Genomic DNA, 22,081 nt, shown 5'->3' with positions numbered 1-22,081 from the left:
GAACTAAACTCATGGGAAAACCCAAAACAAATGATGGGCCAAATAAAACACAAACTAGCACAGCTTAAAGATGTTATTACATTACAACTTTTTTTCTTACATTTGTTTATCTGTGTGTGCGTGTATGGAAGCCTTCACGCACACAGCTTCCAAGAATTGTTCTCCTTCCACTATGAGGGTTCCAGGAATTCAACTTGGATTTCCAGGCTTGGGCGCAAGCACTTTTGCCCGCTGGGTCATCCTTCGGCCCGATGTTATAAAAACGTATGAATATATTCATGGGTTGCTTTTCTCCGCCTCACAGCAAGCCCAGGCTGTCGGCAGTCACCCAGTTTCTCTGTAGCAAAGAATCAAGCAATGAATTCCAACCCTGGACACGATCCTGACAGTTGGTCTGTTGCAATGAGTCTTTTCCTCCCCCAGCAAGGAACTGCCCTCCAGGAGGCTGGGAGGATGAGCTGGAACAATGTCGGCCTTTCTCGGGCTTTGGAGAAAAAGCAGCTTCTTCCCAGCCACAGCCTGTGTGGTTTTCCTGTCATTCCCGATGGTCCCTGCAGTCCTTCTGTCCCCGATTCAGAGTCATTCTTCCCGGGAGGAAACTGTCCTAAGAAGGATTTTCTCCTGCCAGCTCCCACTTTAAGCCAGGCCTGAGTACTGACTAAAGCGGGTCACAGGTGTCACCAAGGAAGACACCTTTGGGTGTCTTCACAAGGGAGGCAATTCCAACAGAATCCAGCTCTTCCCTCCAGAACATTCCAGGGACCGTGACCCCTCCTCAGATTTTTAATTTTTCCCTCTCATGGTTAGATCCTCACTAAAGTGATGTTCACTTTAGAATTTATAGTCAGGATTGTTAATTGCGCCACCCAGAGTGCTGTATTTAGTCTAGAAGAACTTTCACCTTTAGTTAATTAAATTTGATGGTTTTCTCTGAGCTGCTCTGTGTGTCCGCAGCGCTGGGACAGAGCAGGACTTGGTGCTTGCTAGGCAAGTCCTGCTCCGATCTGTTGAGTCTTTGAATTGTGTGGAGCGCCTCGGTCCTTGCTGCTGACGAGGTGCATTCTTCTCTGGCCTCTGGGCATGGAGCGTCTCTCTGCGCTCCCTGCCCACTTTCTTCTGCAGCTTCCAGAAAAAGTTCCCTACCTGCTGTTTTGGCTTTCTGGCAATACTCCTCAAGAATAACCCTGTCTCTTCCATCTTTACAGCTAGTTTGAGTCATAGGCTACTTGTGTACATGCCTGCATTTGTGTATGTGTGTGTGTGTGTGTGTGTGTGTGTGTGTGTGTGTGTGTGTGTGTCTGCTTCTGTGCATGCAGGCCAGAGGCTGCCAATGGGTGTCTTACTCTACTGCTCTCCACTAGTGTTTTGAAACAGGACTTCTCACAAACCATTTCTGCCAGGCTGGCTGGCAAAGACCCAGTGGGTCTGTCTCCGCCAGGCCACCTCTCCCCATGCTAGGATTACAGGCACACAGCACTTTGCTCAGGTTTTTTTTTTTGTTTTTTTTTTTGTTTTTTTTTAATGTGGGTTCTGGGAATCGAAATTCAGGTCATGCTTAGGCAGTGAACACTTCTGTCTCTCCTGTCCCATGGGTTGCTCTTAAAGCTGTGGTTTGAAAATACCCCAAGAAGAGAAAGATATTCCTGTATAAAATTGTGAAATGGGATTTTCACATGCCCATGATTTATAGCTTCTTGTAAATACTCAGAAAGATTGCAGTTTTTACAGCTCTGAAGAATAGAAAAGTATTTTTAAGAATGTAAACATTTTAAAATGTCAGGTGTGGGAGTACATGCCTTTAATCGCAGCACGCAGGAGGCAGACAGATCCCTGGTGCATTCAAAGCCAGCCTGGTTGACACAAGAAGTTTCAGGCCAGTCAAAGCTACACAGTAAAATCCTGTCCAAACATAAACAAAAAAATCTAAATAGTCCTATTTTATTGAAAGTCATCTATTTTGTTCACTAAACAAATAAGTCTGATTTGACCACCTCTAGTTTAGGTCAAATTTTGATTGGCTCAATCTACATCATGAAACTCAGAAAATAATCTACTGCTCTTTTATGAAAAATCCAAAATGATTCTACTTTCTAAAAGTTCCTCTTCAATGAAAATTCATTTGACTTGTGCATTAGTTACTCTCCTATCGCTGTGATAAAACGTGACTAAAGCAAATTATAAAAGGAAGTGTTTGATTATGGTTCCAGAGGGTTAGTGTCCACGATAGCAGAGTGAAGGCGTGGCAGGAGGCAGCTGGAGCTGCAGCTGAGAGCTCACATCTTACAAACAGCAGACAGAGAGTACCCTGGGAACAATCTGCAGTTTTTAAAGCCTGGGAGCCCACCTCCATGGGACACAGCAAATGAGGCCACGCCTCCTAATCCTTCCCAAACAGCTCCACTGACTGAGACATAGGTAGTCAAACATATGAACCTATGGGGGCCATTCCTATTCAAACCACCACAACTCTTACCTACCGTGTGTGTGTGTGTGTGTGTGTGTGTGTGTGTGTGTGTGTGTGTGTGTGTGTGTTGTGTGTGTGTGTGTGTCTCTGTGTGTGTGTTGTGTGTGTGTCTGTGTGTGTTCCTTTCTTAGTGGAGTCAGTGTCACCCAGATGAGGGATTTTACTATTTTACTGTTCTTGTATATCATTGATAGGGTACGTGAATAATATTGTGTGTATATATATATATATATATATGTGTGTGTGTGTGTGTGTGTGTGTGTTATTAGTGTAACACACACACACACACACACACCTTCTAATATTTGCGTATATACACTTGGAGGTGAAGTAGCTAGAAAGAAAACCCCAGAGCCCCTGGGGAGCACTGAGAAACAAATGAGTAGGATGCTGCCGGATCTCAGTGGTGCTCCCCTCCTCTGCTTCACCCATCTTTTAGTCTTGCTTTTGGTTACTCTGCACGTCTCTGCTTTTGTTTTCTAGATATGCCAAAGTCTTTCCTGGCCTCCCCAGCCTCGCTCCAACCACCCTTCCCTTGCACGGCCCTCCCTCCGCCTGCTCTTCTCACACTCTCCCTCAATGACCTCTCTCCTCCGCACTCCCCGCCACCACTCCTGCGAACTACGTCTCTGTTGGGCACTAAGCATGATCCGTCTCTCTGGGTTCTACAGGTCCCCTTTGCCTTTATCCTTAAGGGACAGTAGTTAAGTCACAGATCGGGACCGGAGAGATGAACCTGCTCACTGAAAGCTGTACTGTGTTTTAGGATGTGAAGAGATCGAATTCAGCCAGCTCATCTTCAAGGAGGACGTTTTCAATGACAGCTACTTCGGGGACCACCTACGTGGCCAGATCTCCACGGAGGAGCTTCACTTTGGGGAAGGGGTGCACCGCAAAGCTTTCCGCAGCACGGTGATGCAGGGCCTGATGCCCGTCTTCCAGCCCGGCCACGCATGCGTGCTCAAGGTGCACAACGCTGTGGCCCATGGGACCAGAAACAATGATGAACTTGTGCAGAGGAACTACAAGCTCGCTGCCCAGGTGCGTGAGTGAGCCCAAGGGGGTCTCTTTGTGTGTGAGAACAACGCATAACATGAGATAAAAACGGGACTCCGGCTTGAGAGGAGTATTTCCGCAAGGGCGTTCGGCTTCTTCAGGGTGCGGATTAAGGCTGACTGGGGGACTTGACTTCTCGGTTCTCATAAGGAATTGGGCTTAGCTCAGGGATAACTTTCCTCTTGTCATCGGGGTCCGGTGGGCTGTGGTCATGTTGGTCCCTGAGGATATGAATCCACTTGGACAAGGGGTTGATATAGAAGGAGTGTTTCTAAGTGACAGTAGATTCTGGGATGCCCGAGGACAGATAAAACCAGCAAACCAGCATTAGTCTGTGAAGAAGAGGGAGAGAATGCTCAGAAAGGTCAGGATATTCACCTTGTTTCTTGCTTTTCTGGGTTTATTCCAAGTCTGCCTATAAAGTGTAAGGAGAGATTGAGTGAAATGTCTAGTTAAATTTCCTCTCTCTAAAACGGAGCTTTCGGAATGAGAGAAAAGGGGGCAGGAAGGAAGGAGTTCAAGGAGCAAAGAACACTAACTTATTTCTTCCTGTGCCTTGACCCCTGTGGTTCACCTTGACCCCTGTGGTTCACCTTGACCCCTGCAGTTCACCTTGGCCCCTGAGGTTTGCCTTGACCCCTGAGGTTCGCCTTGACCCCTGTGGTTCACCTTGACACCATCAGTAGCTAAGCTGATAGGGTTAGGTCTAGAACTTTCCCAGTGTGCCCCTTTAAAATGTTACCCACAAATTGGTAGACAGGATTGGGTGAAGCTCTCGTGCACCATCAACCATTGACCACCCAGGGTCCCGTCGGGCACAGAAATGTCCTGTGGTGCCGTGTGTTGATGAGAGCAGTTCCTACCCTCCGTGTGAGACAGTTCTCCACTTGTGTTGACTTCACCCCAGAAGCCAGCCTCCTCTCCTCTTCTCCTTCTCCTCCCTCCCCTCCTCCCCCTTCTATCCTCTCAAGCACACCCGTCATGGGAAGTCCCCCACAGCATTCTGACTCCTGGGCAGAAAACAGAATCCATTTGGCTTTTCCTGAGGAACAATCTTACCAAATGTTCACTGTTTACTATTCAAATTCCACCTCTGAAAAGGAATCGGGGAGGATCCTGGAGAAAACCAGGAATGCCCTTACCAACCATGGTCTGACATCATGCCAAAGAGCCAGTCCCCTTAGGTCGGGGACAACCTTCCTCCATTGCTGGTTCTAGAAGTATAGTTCCCAGACACTTGGCCTGACAGGCCGTTACCCGACTGGGTAAAGAGCACCTTCGTGATGGGCACCACATTGTACTTTTTGTTTCTGGGCTATAGATTAGTGGCAGAACACTTGCCTAACATTCACAAATTCCTGGCAAGGGTCCCTGGCACTGAAAAAAAAAGTTGCTTCTGTGATGCCAACTAGATAGGATGGGGCCTAGGAATCTATTTATCTGACTAATCTTAGGAACATGTATCATCTCGCTGAGCAATATTCTGAATTCTTCTAATCATTCGGATTTACGATGTATTTGGGTAATACAGGAATGCTACGTTCAAAATACTGCCAGATACTATGCCAAGATCTACGCCGCTGAAGCTCAGCCTCTGGAAGGCTTCGGAGAGGTGCCAGAGTAAGTTTGCTTACTACCTGTGACTTGTGATGGATATGGAGGGCCTGGAGGGTAGGAGGATAAGAAGGACCCATCACAGGTCAAGTGTTGGATTTCGTCTCTCTGACTCTAAACTCCGTGAGGGATCACATAGCTGCTGTCCTGTTCTGGTTCCGTCTCCAGAGGTGTAAGAGAATGCCTGGCAGATATTACATCTTTAAATTTAAAACGTTTAGTTATAGCATGGGGCGAGAGGCGGTCTCTGGAGCGAGGCAGTGGGCTCAAGTGAGTTAAACGAAAGCACAAAAAAATGAAAAAAAAAAAAAAAAAAAAAAAAAAAAAAAAAAAGATCAATGGTTAAGAACACTGGCTGCTCTTCCAGAGGACCTGGGTTCAGTTCCACTCACACGGTGGCTCACAACTGTTCTAGGAATCCTGATGCCCTCTTCTGGTCTCTGTAGGCACCGTACACATGGGGTGAACAGGCATCCACACATGCAGGCAAAACACCATACAAATGAAAATAAGTTAATTTAAAAATTGTAAATTATCTGCTCGTATGTGTGTCTCTGTGTGGGAGTGGCACACGTGAGTGCAGATGCAGAGTTTAGAAAGGGCATCTATTCTCCTAGAGCTGGAGTGACAGGTGTTTGTGAGCCACCAGACACAGGTACTGGGAACAAAACTAGAGTCCTCTGCAAGGACACTGAGTACTCTTAAGCACTGAGACATTTCTCCTGTCCCTTGATAAATATTCTTTTTTTTTTTTTTTTTTTTTTTTTTTTTTTTTTTCCTGTGCTGCCAGAGAGATGGTTCAGGGTTTAAATGCACTTGCTGCTCTTCCAGAAACCCAGATTAAATTCCCAGCCTCCGCATGGTGACTCATGACCGTCTATAACCCCAGTTCCAGAGGATCTGATGCCCTCTTCTGGCCTCCACAGGCACTGCATGGATATGATGCTAAGCTATAGGAAGGCAAAACACCCCTACACATAGAACACAAACACTATTTTTTAAAAGTTTATTATCATTATTGCATATGTGTGTGCATACACAGCGGGACTCAGGTGCCACGGCACACACGTGGAGGTTAGAGCATAGTTCTGTAGAGTTGGTTCTCTCCTTCCGCCTTGATGTGGGGTTGAACTTAGGTCCCCAGGCTTGTAGAGCAAGACCTGATCAGTCACCTCATCAGCACCGCTATTCGTTAAGTAAATATATGAGTGAATCGAAGAATGGATTCCACCACGTGAAGTAGATACCACGGTATCTAGAAAACTGGACACACACCCACTCATAGACTCGCCTTCACTGCCTTGTCTACACAATGAACAAACAAATACAAGGGAACAAGAGACTATCACAATACGGCTCATAAGCTATGGTGACATGGTGGGGAAGACCAGGGACACTGGAGCAGAATCCACCTCCCATAATCCTCTGGACAGGAACTATGCGCTTGATCCACTCATTGCCTAAGTATTTTGAGGCTCAGCAAATTTCAGAGAGTCTGGAGCCTGTGTTCATTAGCTGTTTCTATGATAAGGTCATGTTTGCATGCTAAGTAGGAAGAGAAAGGGCCATGTCAGGACACTCCGGAAACGGAGGCGGAGCGGCCATCTATACATCAGAGAAAGACAGAGGGAAAGAAGGAAGCAGTTCTCGTCTGCTCCCCGTTACTCAGAAACCCTTCCCCTTGGGTGCTATGATATAGTAAGATGTCCAGTACCTTCTACCAAGAAGCACTTGACGCGTGTCTAGGTCAAGGGGATTCGGCAGCAACTTCAGCAAAACTAATACGCTGCTTTCCTGTTCAGCACTAAGACAGTAGCTGGGATGAGTTCGATTTCATGATGTAGGAACTTGCCCATCCATTGTCTTTCTTGTTCCCTTTCTCCCGCCTCTGTTCTCTTAAGTTCTGCCTTAAGGGAGAAAGGCAGAAACTGTAACAGAGTCTTCGGGCAAAAGCTACGCCCTGGCAGTTCCGACAGGCTAGGCTTGGACACCTGTCCCAGTATGACCAGTGATGGTGAAAATCAGAGAAAGGGGATTGAACTCGTGCTTTGGGAAGAGGAATGGAAAAGGAGTCCCATGACTTCAGGTCATCCTTGGGATACTGACAAGAGCTGAAGGTTGAAATCTAAGAAGAGCCAGGCAGTGGTGGCGCACGCCTTTAATCTCAATACTTGGGAAGCAGAGGCAGGGTGGATCTCTGTAAGTTCCGGGCCAGCCTGGTCTACAGTATGAGTTCCAGGACAGCCAGGGCTACACACAGAGAAACCCTGTCTCACCAAAAAAATAAAAATAAAAAAAAAAAAAGAAAAAGAAAAATTTTAAAAAAGGAAAAGAAAAGAAAGAATTGTATCTATCAGGAGGCAAGAACTATTCATAACTAAGCAATGTCCAGGGCCAAGTGTATGCATAATTAATCCTCTATCTCTGCTTCTGCAAGGTGAGCCAGGGTTGTTATTGCCGTCACCCCTGAGGATGTGACCTGGTTCCTGCGGCTGCTCCAGGGTGCAGCCACATCCTAGCGGATGATTGACCTATCTAGGGTGCGGTCTGTCTTGGGAGGTTTTGCTGTTTGTGGAATCCAGGGGTTGGGAGGATGGCTGGTCTCCGTGGCTTCAACCTTGACCTGAGATGAGACAGGTTAGGTAGTCAGGCACTCCTTAAGTGTTTAACGCACCTAGGCAAAATCCAGCAGGACTCTAGCCCAAAAAAAAGGAGTCAGACACAGAATGAAGATACGGCTGCCAGGCTTTCAGCCTGCTTTTGGTTATCTTGTGGCCCATATCAATGCTTTTTTTTTTTTTTTTTTTTTTTTTTTTTTTTTTTTTTTTTTTTTTTTTAGCTTTGCTTTTGGTACTTTGTGCTTCTCACTTTTATGGGGAGTCAAGGCTTTTATGGTCCTTTTTTTATTATTACACTTTTATGAAGTGTGTGTGTGTGTGTGTGTGTGTGTGTGTGTGTGTGTGTGTGTATGTGTGTGTGTGTGTGTGTGTGTTACAGTGAACGTATGAAGGTCAGAGGACAACATGTAGGAAAGGGTTCTCCCCTATGACCATGCAGGTCCTGGATATTGAACTCAGGTCTTCAGGCTTGGCAGCAAGTGCCTTACCCAGGGAACATCTCACTGAGCCACATAAGCGGTTTCTACGTGTGCCTGTTGAAAAAACAAAGCCATGGTGTCCTACCACAGGGGAGACGAGTTTTGTGCAGCTTGAGTCGTGTGCTGCTTGGGGACCTTTAAAAGGAAAAGAACGCACAATGAATTCCAGGATGGGTATCACTCGGAAGGGTGAGAGCAGTTAGGGAGTGAGAGCTTAATTGATTTCATCCATATCCACCAAACAGGACACAGCCCTAAAGACAGATGAGGAGGACATTTTTTCTATCAAAAACTGTTTCTCCTTTCTTACAATAGAAGAAGTTGTGACTATATCAGTGATTATAGCATATGGAAGGGTTAGTATTCTCTGAAGGATGTCTAGGCCAGATAATCACAAACCTAAATCTGAGAACTCTACATCAAGGATGAATACATGTGTGCCCTGAGCTGGCCCTACACACACACACACACACACACACACACACACACACACACACACACACCGTGTTTACTTCCAGAAATGGGCCCCTGAAGCTGTTTTCTTTGTAGGGAGTTTTAGGGATCTGAAGACAAAACACTCCATACTCCCTGCAGTTTTTGTTTTCGAATTCATGAATATCAATGGCATCACATTGTCTATGCAAACGGCTCCAACTGGGCAGAGACCAGGCTAATTGAGGTTGTGAGTCATGCCCAGACTTTGTTCTGGCTCCCCAAAGGCTATAGAATTAATAAGAACCCAGACAAACCTTGAGTCCTTTTCTTTGGTGGGTAATTGGCCTGGAGCGGTCCTCAGGAGCTTCCCCCAGTCTTGCACACGTGACAAATCAAGATAGCCAGACAAAGGCTCGATGAACAACCTGGTGCTTTTTAGGGATTTGCAGCGGGGCCAGGGCTCCAAATGTGCCCCCTCACATCTGACGGCCCCAGACACCTCTTTAACAAGACACAAAGGCTGCCATCCTAAGTTGGCAAAGAATGCTTTAAGAGCCTTTCACTGGCTCCTCCTTCCACCTGGAAGGTTCTCCCCTAAGGTACCCTCATGGTGGGCCCCCAGCTTTCCACAGGTCTCACTCAAATGTCCTCTCTTAACAAACAAAGACTTCTGAGTTCCAATAAAATGACAGCTCCTTCCCGCCCCTGGTGCAGTCTCCTCAGCACGGCGTTAGACTTCCACCTGACATTGAGCACATGCATTTAGTCACAGCCTGTTACCCCCATTTACATGTAAGTTTCATGGGGGGTGGGGAGCGGCAGATGAATGGGAAAAAGAATAAACAGGAAAGAACATGACTGTTTCTGGGTATGGTGGGGGAGAAAGTTTATTGTAGATAAAAGGGAGAATGTCGGCAGGGACAGGGACATCCGGGAGAGTCCAGAGTGGATATGACTCTGAGCTGAGCCATCCGGGAGAGGAGGAGGGGAGGGTAGAGAGGAGAACCAGGTGCAGCAGTCAGGAGGCCAAAGGTACAAAAACGGGCGGGCGGGTAACCAAAATGTCTGGACTATATAGGGAAGAGCCTCCGGGGGAAGGGCAGTCCAGCCCCTGGGGAGGTGGGTGGGTAGGGAGTAGGCTAAGCCAACTGCACCCTGTAACAGGTAGGCACTGAGGGATGCTAGGAGAACCTGGCGGCCAGGTCTGCTTCGATGTGTTAAACGGACACCTCAGCCATTTGTCCCGGGTTTGAAACTTAACAGCAGGGCCTCTGTTATTTTTATTTTTATTTGTGTGTGTGTGTGTGTGTGTGTGTGTGTGTGTGTGTGTGTGTGTGTGAAAGAAAGTGTTAATACATGGAAGTCACTGAAGATGAATTTTTGCTTACTGAATAAAGGATGGATAGGTAAGGGATAGATGGATGGATCGGTGATAGTTACTGATCCAATGGATTACTGAGATAAAATGATAGAGCCTGACTTTGTGGCTCAGGCCTGTAATCTCAGCACTGGAGGCTGAGAGAGGAAGAGCTAGAATTGTAGGCTAGTTTAGGCCAGGCTATCTAGTGAGACCTTATTTATTTATTTTTTATTAATTAATTAATTAATTAATTATTCATTCATTTATTTAAAAGGGGGAGAGGTGCTGGAGAAATAGCTCGGCAGTTAAGAGCACTGACTGCTCTTCTGAAGGACCTGGGTTCTGCTCCCAGTTCACACATGGTGGCTCACAACCTCCTGTAACTCCAGTTCCTGGGGATCTGATATCCTCTTCTGGCCTCGTGGGCACCATGCACACATGTGGTATACATGCATGCAGGCAAAACATCCATACACATAAAATAAATCTTAAAAAAATGGAAGCAAAGCCAAAGCTGGACATGGTGGTTCATGCTTTTAGTCCCAGCACTTGGGAGGCAGGGGCAAGCCAGTCTCTGTGAGTTCCAAGCCAGCCTGTTCAATATAGCAAGTTCCAGACCAGCCAGGGCTGTGGAGTAAGACAATGTCTCAAACAAAACAAAACACAATGATATTAAAAGTAATCATGGAAAGGAGTTTCAAACCAATGATAGAAGCAAAGTAGAAATAAGTCTTCTGGTTCATTAAATAATAATCGAGAGCACTGCAAAAATATAAAATAAAATATGGAGTCGATCCTGAATTGACTGTGTGCCCTGCTCGTCCGGACACTTGTTTTCCCATCTGAGAATGTGACGTGTGACCATGTCCTCCTCCCCAACAGGATCATCCCTATTTTCCTCATCCATCGGCCCGAGAACAACATCCCTTACGCCACAGTGGAAGAGGAGCTGATTGGAGAATTCGTGAAGTACTCCATCCGCGATGGGAAGGAAATCAACTTCCTCAGAAGGGACTCGGAGGCTGGTCAGAAGTGCTGTACCTTCCAGCATTGGATATACCAGAAAACCAGTGGCTGCCTCCTGGTCACGGACATGCAGGGTGAGCAGAACGGACCCCCCGGCTCTGGGGATGCTGTGGGCCCTGGGGTGTTCCTAAAGGTAGGAGGATGGAAAGGAAGGGAAGCGAAGAGGAGGAAAGCTGTGCTGGGTACCAATAAGCATCTTCTCCTCAAGATGCTATTCATGTCCAATTGGAAATGAAGCTGGGCAATGGATGATTGGCCGAATGAAGTAATAAAATTCATCTCAATAACTACCAGCCCTGCCTTCCACTATAAAAGGTGAAGGCTGGCTTCATTGTTACATCCCAAAGTTCAGTACATATGGTAGTCCGCGTGTATCCCATGAGTAAGTTGAAACGTAATATTTACTTCCCAATAAATGAAAGTGTCACTGTAACCTTTAGATCTTAGGCTCTCCTGAGGAATTTGCAGTGTGCTTTCCATGTGCAGACAAATTTTAAGGAATACTGCTTCTTATAGGAAGTGGGTGTGTCATAATCAGGGTTCTTGAACAGACCGGAGACCAGTATATCTGGGTATCCTCAGGGTTTGGCTCCAGGACCTCTGGGGATACCCACTTCTCTAGATGCCCAGGCCTCTTGTATAAAATGGCATTGTGTTTGTATGTAACCTCTGAATATTCTTCTAGATACTTTGATCCACCTCTAGCTGACTGCTAACACCTAATGCAATGTCAATGCCCTCTAAGGTCATGTGCTACATTGGTCTGTACATGCTCAATGTAGATTCAATTTTCTAAAAGTATTTTCAGTCCCCACTTCTTTTAAGTTGGATCGGAGGATACAAAACCCACTGATGTGGAGGAAAAACCAGAGAGCTGCTGTCTTGGTACATACAGCTCATCTGAGAAAGAAGTCCAGAAAACAGCGGTAGAAGACCGAGGAAGGGCAGGCATGGGCAAACACTCAGTTTCTACCCATGGGCAACTGTACTCTGCTGGAAGCCAGCACTGAGCACACTTCCCAGAATTCTCTGCCACGGATTGGGGGAGCAGGAGCGATTAGCTCCCGTTAACACCAGCCAAATCCTGCTCATGGTGGGGCATCGATTCCCTTGTACTCAACTCCTGTTACATTGGCAAAGCAAAGTTTTCAGGCAAAGTGGTACCCACAGGTGGAACCAGGCAGAAAGGACAATGGTGAACTACTCACAGCTTCTGCCTATACATTTTCTTGTTTCTTTTTATTTCCAAATAATGCTGCCGAGAAACATCTGGACTATGTCATTTGATGACTACAAGGCAGTGTCGCATACAAGGTACTAAACTGTAGTGGGAGTCTCCAGGGTTTCCTTCCTGACACTGTCACTTCCTAGCCGTCAGCCTTTGGGCCAATGATGTACCTTTCCAAGCTCCAAGTTTTTCATATACGGTTGTCTTGAGGATTAAATGATATGGTTATTGCAGCATTGCTGAGTAATAAAATGTTCCCTGTTTTTTTTTTTTTTTTTTTAAAAAAAAAAACCTCCTCATTCTGAAGTAATAGACGCATAAGAACTTATAAAAATATAAACCAGGCATGGCGGCACATACCTGTAACCCTAGTGCTTGGAGGCAGAGCAGGAGGATGGGTCCAGGCCAGCCTGGGCTAGAGACTTTGTGTTAGTCAGCAGTTCTCTAGAGGGACAGAACCAGAAGGATAAATATAGGTACACACACCACACACACACACACACACACACACACACACACACACATTATATTTATATATACATTGTAGAATGTATTCATTCAGCTTGTGTTAGAATAGTACAGCTCTTGTCTCACACCTGAGAGGGGAGAACCCGATGGCTCCTCGGTGCTTGAGACGGGGTGCTCAGCCTTCGGAATGGTCCCCCAGTGGCTGACTCCCCCTGGAGAGGCCGACAACCTACAGCGGTTGCTGCGTCCACAGGGCCCAGTGCCCGTGCAGTCCCTGTCTGCTGCCCAAACCCTGGACAGCTCCTGAAGCCGCTGGCCTTTAGTCCCCTCGGAAAAGCCTGGAAACACTGGTTCTGCTCTCAAGGAGGGAAGAGCGGCAGCAGGGTGACTCCAACTTGGCGGCAAGAGGCCAAGGAGCGCAAAGGCAAAGTACCTTCCTGCTGCCTCACCCTTTAGTGAGCTGATAGCAGAAGGTGTGGCCCAGGGTCCGGGTGGGTCATCCCACATCAGTTAAGGCAGGTAGGCCAGTTCTTCAGTTAATGATCCCTACTCAGATGATTCTTTCTGTTTGCTTGTTTTGTTTCTTTGAGACAAGGTTTCTCTGTGTAGCTTTGGTGCCTGTCCTGGAACTCACTCTGTAGACCAGACTGGCCTCGAACTCACAAAGAGCTCTCCTGCCTCTAGTCTCACAAGTTCTGGGATTACTCAGATGATTCTAATGGCATGTTGACATTGAAACCATCCGTTACGAGAGAGAGAGAGAGAGAGACAGAGAGAGAGAGAGAGAGAGACAGAGAGAGAGAGAGAGAGAGAGACAGAGAGACAGAGAGAGAGAGACAGAGAGAGAGAGAGAGAGAGAGACAGAGAGAGAGACAGAGACAGACAGACAGAGAGAGAGAGACAGAGACAGACAGAGAGATACAGAGAGACAGAGACAGACAGAGACAGAAAGACAGAGACAGAGAGACACACAGAGACAGGCAGAGAGATAGAGACACAGAGAGAAAAAGGCACAGAGACAGACAGACAGAATCTGCAAAAATGTACGGAGAAGTGCCCACATACCCTTTATGGAGCTTTGTTTAATGATCACAGCTCATGTAACTGCTGCACATTATCAAAGCTGGAAGGTGAACACTGACCCAGCAGAGTGACTAGACTCCAGGAAGGACTAGATTTCCCCAGCTCTTGCATGTATTCACTGTTCTATGATTTTCATTTATTCCTCACGATAACCCTGTGTAGGATATGTTCTGTTCCCATTTTACAGATGGAAAAGCTCAGGGCGTGAGCAGTGGCTTAGCTGCTGTCAATCAGCTAATAATTGTAGAGGGATCCAAGACCCCAACCTACATGTTCAGATTCTGGATATTGCACTTTCTGCACAAGACGACAAACTAACGAATTCGCAGTCGATTCACTCCCCAGGCTTTTCAACTGTGCCCCCCCATGTGAAAAGGTTCTGATGTGTGAATATCTTCTACAGGGCTCTGAGGGACTCCTGGGAGTCTGTCCCCTCCCAGGAATATGACTTCACACACACACACACACACACACACACACACACACACACACACACATTCTGAACAGACAGCTATTCGTTTTATTCAGATTCCAGCTGTACAATTGCTCCCCCCAAGCCGTCACCTTCAGAGTTAATTTTGCATTAAATGTATTTTGGCTACTGAAAAACAGCACCCTGGAGCTTCACGCTCAGCTGGTTTTGCTTCCAGGCACTAGTAAACAACTGCAGTGGAATATTACATCTCTCCGTAAACGACGTGTATGCTTAGATGTGTTGGCCCAGTGCTTCATAACAGGGTTTATTTACTGTCTGCTGCTCAGAAAAAAATCTCTTCATTGCCATGCCACTGTGGTGCCAGCTCACACATCATTCTTTAAGCAATGTCTTGCCTTTGTACACACCACAATTAAAAGTAAAAGAGACAGCCGGGCGGCGGTGGCGCACGCCTTTAATCCCAGCACTTGGGAGGCAGAGCCAGGCAGATCTCTGTGAGTTCGAGGCCAGCCTGGGCTACCAAGTGAGTTCCAGGAAAGGTGCAAAGCTACACAGAGAGACCCTGTCTCGGAAAAACCAAAAAAAAAAAAAAAGTAAAAGAGACAAAAACTGGATGCAATTGTCACCTTACCTGGGTGCATTTATTTGTTGATAGAAGTTTGATGGGACTGTAGGTTTGTCGGGTCAGAGGTGGGTTTGTGACTTGGAGTTAAGACCTGAGACCTGTTGGGACCACTAGGCTTTCTAAGGAGCCATCCCCAAGAAGACCGCAAACTCAGATTCTAAGAATAGACTCTTGCCCTTCCTCCCACTAGAAACAGCCCATAGGCCACTATCAGCCTCACCTCAGTTTGCCAGGTGCCCATCAAATTGAAAGGAATGCCCTCCAGTGATTGTTGAAAACCTTTGTTGAATTGCTGACAAATAATTACAACAAGTGATGAAACTAGACTTCTGGGAAATTCTCCATCTCTGCCTCCCCTCTCATTTCCCCAGAGGCACTCTGGGATCTCTCTCTCTCTCTCTCTCTCTCTCTCTCTCTCTCTCTCTCTCTCTCTCTCTCTCTCTCACACACACACACACACACACACACACACACACACTACATATCCAGCTTCTAGGTGAGTTCTAGGAACTCAGATCAGCCCTCATGATTGCACGCTGAACCCGGCACCCTGACCCCGACACCCTACTTTTCTAAACCAAAAATGATAGCTGCCAACTGTGAGAGCAAGGGAGGACACAGCCATGTTCAAGCACCTGTTGCCAAATGACTTTAAAAAATTGAACCTTACTGGAACCTAAAGCTGTGGTATTTAGACAGAACTTTCCATGGAAAAAGATGTCCAAAGGGGCCTTTGCAATTTGGCGTCTTTTAAAAATGATTGGACTTCCTACAATAAAGTAATGTAGAGCAGGCCTTCATATGCTTGGGTTATTAGTAGCTTTGGAAGAATGAGATGACTCAGCTTTTAAAATGGTCACTGGGATCTCCAAAGTGCCATATGTAGCTCACAGGTGCGTGTACAAAGGCTGGGCTTATTGCTACTGGGTGACTCACTAGTCTGAATAGCAACATGGCGGCTTTGTTGCCATCCTCTGAGTGGACACTGGTGAACCAGAGCATTCTGCCTTCAGCTTATCTTCCCTGGGCCTCTGGGATGGAGAGCCGCAGAACGAGGTTGTTATCCAATCCCGTCCCAGAGTTGGCTTTAGAGAGACTCGGAGCCTTCTTCCATACCCCAGACTCATTTGTCACCTACCTGACCGCTCCATAGCCAAGTTACCTGCTTGGTGGCAGGGATCTTCACTGCTTACAGCCCAGCTTATAGAGGGCCAGAGTCAGAAATATGTCAGAAGTGTCCAACAGGTCTCCACTGGATTGCGTAGATGGGGTGCATGAGGTAGGGCAAATGCCCAGAGCCACCATCCTAGAAAGTCAGAAGCAGAAAGAGTACCTGAAGAGAGCCAGAAGATGCTAGAAAGGCCCAGGGACCTCTACACTCTGGGCATGAGAACTGATGCTCTTCCTAATTGCTAGCCTGAGCGAGGTTAAGGATGCTGGCTGAGGCTGGGGCAGAGGGGAAGTGGGCAGTCCTTTACTGGAGTGGGATGCTCACCTTCCTCATGCTGGAAGAGAAGGCTATTTATTTTCCCTGCATTTCTGGCTCCCTAGCTGCTTTCCAGCTGTCCTTTCTGAGGAGTGCAGTAGCAAAAAGGGTCCTGTGTGCCTGGGGCTTTTTGGGGAGCCAGAGTGGGAGACTCAGTAGCCATTATACTGTTTTGGATTTGGTATGTCCCATCACGACCATGGTTCCATGAATGAGGTTATTAAGAGTCTTAAATGGCTGGGCCATGGATTCCAAATGTCACTGTCCCCAGGCCAATAGCTGAAAGTCTACTTATAACTTGTGAATGTTTCCTAGGATCTGTAAATTCTCCAGCCAATAGATAGGAAGCTATCTGAGTAGAAATGAGAAATTACGTATGTGGAGTTTGGCTTTGAGTACGTTGCCTTGAACTTGCTTATTTTTGCGATTAGCCAAGGCAGTCCATGTCCACGCGTCCTTCTATTTAAGAGTTTCCACTTTCAGTGAGGAACAGGGGACCAGACCTAAGTCCAAAAGAAATCATCTCATGGGGAAAGTGCCAAGTCTCAAATTCATCAGCGAGCTTCTGAGTCCCTCCTCCATCCTGGGGCAAAGCTAAGCCTGAAAGAGGCCTGCTTTGGGGTCCTGCTGCCCGAGTCACAGGTCTGCCCTCCCCATCATTACCTGCCACAGCAGGGAGGGGCAGGTCAGAGGGACTGTAAGTCTCCTGAGGCTCTGGGGGTAGGAACTGGGAGGAAAGTACACGTGGACCCAGGAAGGCGATAAGCTGTTCCTGTCTGGCCCGGGAGAGTTCCTGACCAATTCTTTCTGTGCCTCTCCTAGCAACTCAAACTCTGTCTTTGCTCTCTCCTTCCGCAGGTGTGGGAATGAAGTTAACGGACGTTGGCATAGCAACACTAGCCAAAGGGTGAGTAGGAAAAAAACGATAAAGGTGTCATTTCCCATCGGGCTTCCGGCAAACGCGGCTTGGCTCGTGCGGACGAGTGGGTTTCTTGTCTTTACTGTGGATGACAAATGGCCTTGGGAATGAATTCAATTCAGTTCTTTTACTTACATAAAATATGTATGGACTTTGTTCTCAGAGGGGAACACATTGGCTTCCTAACTTTGGAGCAAACAAGAATGCTTGCAAACACATTTCCAGACTAACAACGCACAGGAGTGTCGTGGTGAGAAAATAGTCTGGCATCGCTGGGATGTCTTTCAACTCAAATCCCCCAGTTTCTACACTTATCATCGTCTATATTGAAAGTGTTTGTTGCTTTGGTTTTTGCAATTGGGAACAATAAGTTTTACATGTGTATTTTTAGTTCATTTTCCCTCCCCCCCCCAAAAAAAAAAATCCTTTGGGTGGTTCAAGGGCACGAGAGATTAGTACGGGAGCTCAGAGCCGTTCAAACACCCGTGACTGGGTGAATCCTGTCTTTGCTGCTGTTGGGTTTGTTCCCCTGGCTGAGCGTAAGGACGCTGGTTGGCTCAGTTGCCCGCTCAGGCGATACTGTGACCATTAACCGGGCTGTTAACAAATTGTCCCATTTTGCTGCTTTGCTTGGGCCCCTTTGAAGAGAAAGTGGCTGTTCATATTTCTTCAAAAAATATTTTTAGACATATTCTCTCTCTTTCTGCTAGAGAGAGAGAGAGAGAGAGAGAGAGAGAGAGAGAGAGAGAGGGAGAGAGGGAAGAGGGAGGGAAGGAGGGAGCGTGTATGTACACACATCCACGCCACCGTGCACGTCGTCGAGGTGTGAAACCTCTCCTGAATGTGGGAGGTGCCCTTCCAGGCAGATTAAGAGGGAGACACAAGCGAAGCTCCCGCGTTCATCTCTCTGCTTCCTGACCGTGGATGCAATGTGGCCAACACCTTTACTCTTCCATCACCTACCCGAGCAGAATGCCATGATGAGCTGGACCCTTAACTGTGAGCCAGAATAACCCCTTCCTTCCATACGCTGCTTTTTGCCAAGAATTTTGCTGTAGCCATGAGAAAAGTAATAAAAACCACAGGTTTGATCATGAAATTGTGATTAGCCCAGTGCCTTCCATTTCACTGAGAACCGAGGTGCAGTTGAGATATCTCTTACCTGGGGTCTTCCTTTGGAAACTGGCCCTGTAATGACAAGCTCTTACCTTGGAACTTCCTCTCACACTCATCCCGTGGCACTGAGCCGAGCCCTGAGTGCTGCAGGCGTCAGGGCATTTGGTCATGACACTGGGCTTGTAAAAAGAATGTGTCAGAGAAGCTATGATGTCCTGGGGGAGGTAGGAGCTTTTGAGAGACTTGGTCCAAACCTGGGCCAGGCCGTTTACCTCTGCTTCTCCTGGTGGCAGTGTGGTTCATAGCGCCATATGCCTTTGTCTGATGAATGCATTGGCTGGGTAGGGTGTTTCCTCCTGTTGGTGCCATTTTGTGCCCGATGTCCTTAAGAGCCATTCACTTTAGCATCTGTCCTGGGTGAATGCTCCCATAACCCGTGATGCCCGATTTATGAAGGCCCCTGGTTGTCAGAGCAATTTCCCAAATGAGGTCTTCTCTAAAACTCACTGCTGTCTGCAGATCGAGGCAAATTCTATTTCAGTCAGACCTGGTTTGGTTTCCCATCATCCTGGGGTCACTGTGGTCTGCCGAGGATCCCCCTGGCGAATCTACCTCCAGATCCCGCCACAGGATGGGAGCCCAATGGGACTCCCTTCTCCTTACCTCAGCCTGGTGCCAGAAAAACAAACAAACAAAAAAAAATCTTATAGCATCACTTCAAGCGGTAGTTCTCAACCTTCCTAATGCTGCGACCCTTTGATACAGTCCCTCATGTTATGGTGATCCCCCATAACATTATTTTCATTGCTACTTCATAACTGTAAGTTTGCTACTGTTACGAATCGTAATGTGAATATCTGATATGTGACTCCCCAAAGGGGTCGCGACCCACATGTTGAGAACTGCTGACTTAGAACAGCCTCCTACTAAATCAAAGCTGCTCAAGAAGTCCCCAATCCGAACTGAGCACCAGAGCCCCGTGATTTACGACATCTTTTGAAGCGTGTCAACGGCTTCCAGGAATGAGAGCGCTCCAAATGGCACCCCTCCTCCTAATTTAAGAAGAAATCTAAGCCCTCGGTTTTGTTCCCAGCTTTTATGTTACTTTTCTAGCCTGGGACAGCTGCCCAAGGCCCATTAGAGGAGCGGAGAGATGGAGCCAGGGGCAAAATGCTGCCTGTCAAGTGTTACTTATGACCGCTTTCCCACCCAAGGGGAAGTGGGAAAGGAATTCTGCAGTGCTTGAGAGCTCTGAAAGGACGCTAGATCATCTTGTCCGGGTTTTAAAGTTTTCTTTAGGAGTTTGAAGAGAAGTCGCACGTTTATGACGAACTGTATTTTAGGAGCTTGGTTTGAAAAATCGCTAAGTGGGGAACCTCTCAGAGGATGAGGGGTGTTTGGGCTTCCTTACAAATCCTTATTCTTAGAGTGAATTGTGATGACCACGCCCACCGCCTAGACTCTGGGCTTCCCCCCACCCCCACCCCTCCCCGCACCCTCCCACCCCTTCCCCACACCCCCACTCTGGAGGAGGGGCAGAACCAGCAGGGAACTAGGGAAGGGGAGTGAGGAGGAGGGTCAGTAGCATTCTCTGCATGAAGGAGGGTGCACGGGGAGGGGGGGCTAGGCTAAGCACCCTTGATGTGGAGGGGGAGATCTCAAATGCTAGAAAGCAAGACTGATGGAAGAAGTGTTCCCCTCAAAGCCAAAGCTGCAAAAGGAGTGAGGACAATGGCAGCCGACTGGGAAGGGATTCAAGTTCAAAGACGCTCTGCAGAAAGGATGAAACATGTCCGCACCGGGTGCCAGGGGACGGGAGGAAAAAAGAGAAGAGCGGCAGACTTTCAGAGCACAAGGCAGGAGCTGGGTGAATAAGGATCCATTGAACCCGGTCTCTTCATTCTGAGTAGGCTTAGCTTATTCGTGATGCAAAGGGAGAGTCGTGATATCTATGGAAGGCTGGTCCCTGGCAGCACTTGGCTGTAGAGAGGAACCCTGCCATCAAATGTGGAGCTCTGGGTCGTCTAAAAACATTCCCAGGCTGAAGGGGTGAGGGGGAACCAGCTAAGCTGGTGAAGGGTTGGCCAGCGTGAGGACTTAGGCTCAATGATAAGAATTGGTATGACATATATGTGTATATGTCATATACACGGTGTCACAGTCCTCCTGGGTCATGGGTATGATTATGTCCCGAGGTGTCATCTCCCTCCAGACAGACTGGAGATCCTAACTGGCTCTTGGATAACACTTCTGAGTTGGATTTCTCAGTCACCCAGAGTCCTTTGAGAGAGACGGGGAAAGATAACCTGGTAACTGAAGATTTGGAAACTGAACCAAGACCTGCAGGGGAAACAGACCTGTGCTTGTTACCACGGGCCCTGCAATCATCTCTCTAGGCAATGGTGGAGTTCCCCCAGAAGAAAGTGGAAGGGTCATGCATGATTTAGCCACTAGAGGGAAGCAGAGGCTACACTCTGGGCTCGCTGGCTCGCACTCGCTCTCACGTGGCTAGATGGAAGTAAAACAAAGAGATGGGATCACCCTGAGCAGATCTTCCAGTCAGTACCTGCTGTGCCCAAATAAGATGGTTATGAGTAGCTACTTAGAACGTCTCTCAGTCTGGCTGCCTGCCAGGATGGGCCTTTATACCTTCAGAAGGAAGAATAACCATGCGTAAGGATTCACGGGGTTCTCAGGCATTCCTGATATGGAAACCACATTTAAGAGACTCTCACCAGCAAGGACGCTTGGAGGGAGCAGAGATCACCTTACATTTTCTGTCAAGATGACATTAGAGCAGTGAACTGTGTGTGTGCTTGGATCTCCAGGGCCCAGCAGGGCCAGACAGAACACATCTCTCCACCAGGTAGAAGCAGTATGGTGGTCCTCTGGCCCCTGCCCAGAAATCTTAACAAAAAGTGGCTTTGTCAAAAATAACCTGAGTAGGGAGCCATGGGGATCCTCTTACCCCTGCCTGGACCTCCTCCTTTATCACACCCATGACCATTTGCAGGACCCGAAGGACTCCCAGGTGAGCTCCTTGTCAATTGTCTGGTCCTATGGACAATTCAGAACACAAAAAAACCGTACCTAGAGAATAGCCTGGTGGACTCCAGAGCACCCCCTGCTGGTGGCTGGGAGCAGGAGGGAGACAAGGGCCAGCGGAAGGGCTGGAGAGAGATCAGGATAGATGGAGACCAGACCACAACTGTCCGGAAGAATGCCTTCAGTCCTTCGGGAAGGTCTAAACCCGGTGCAGTGTGGGACGTCAGGTGGCCGGAGGCAAAGAGAGAACGCTTGCAGTGTTCCTTCCCTCCAGCTGGAGTTGCTATCAGGGAAGGAAAAAGCCAGGAACCGTCTCCATGGAGGAGGCAGCAGAGTGCTCCCTAGCCTGAGACTCCGGGAAAAGCCATAGGGTTGGATGAGGAGGCAGGAGCTAGAGAGAGAAGACCAAACTCCAGGAAAAGGCTGACTTCGTTCTAAGGAAAATGCAGCATTCTAGCACTTGCTTGACCATAATCTGGTCATACTTGGGGTAAAAGTGGGAGGGCAGATCGTCCCGACAGGATCGGAAGCGAACACCATGTGACTACCTCAATAGTCCTGGGGGAGGCGGGGCAGTGGCCAGAACTGCCTGAGTCGGTGAAGATTGGCTGCTTGAAGGTCAC

The 22,081-nt window shown here is 47.7% G+C and overlaps 1 protein-coding gene across 1 annotated transcript in view; it reads left to right on the top strand.

Moving 5' to 3' along the window:
- The window catches only part of Alpk2 (alpha kinase 2), a 159,550-nt gene that overhangs the window by 127,350 nt on the left and 10,119 nt on the right, over positions 1-22,081 (top strand). Inside the window, 4 exon segments of the mRNA XM_037197175.1 lie at positions 3,231-3,505; positions 5,052-5,140; positions 10,909-11,126; positions 17,237-17,285. Of these exon segments, the coding sequence (XP_037053070.1) occupies positions 3,231-3,505; positions 5,052-5,140; positions 10,909-11,126; positions 17,237-17,285 (631 nt within the window).

Source organism: Peromyscus leucopus, chromosome 19, assembly GCF_004664715.2.
Source record: "Peromyscus leucopus breed LL Stock chromosome 19, UCI_PerLeu_2.1, whole genome shotgun sequence".
Taxonomy (NCBI): domain Eukaryota; kingdom Metazoa; phylum Chordata; class Mammalia; order Rodentia; family Cricetidae; genus Peromyscus; species Peromyscus leucopus.
Note: the sequence above shows the minus strand (reverse complement) of the source record. Positions and strands in the feature narration are given on the sequence as shown.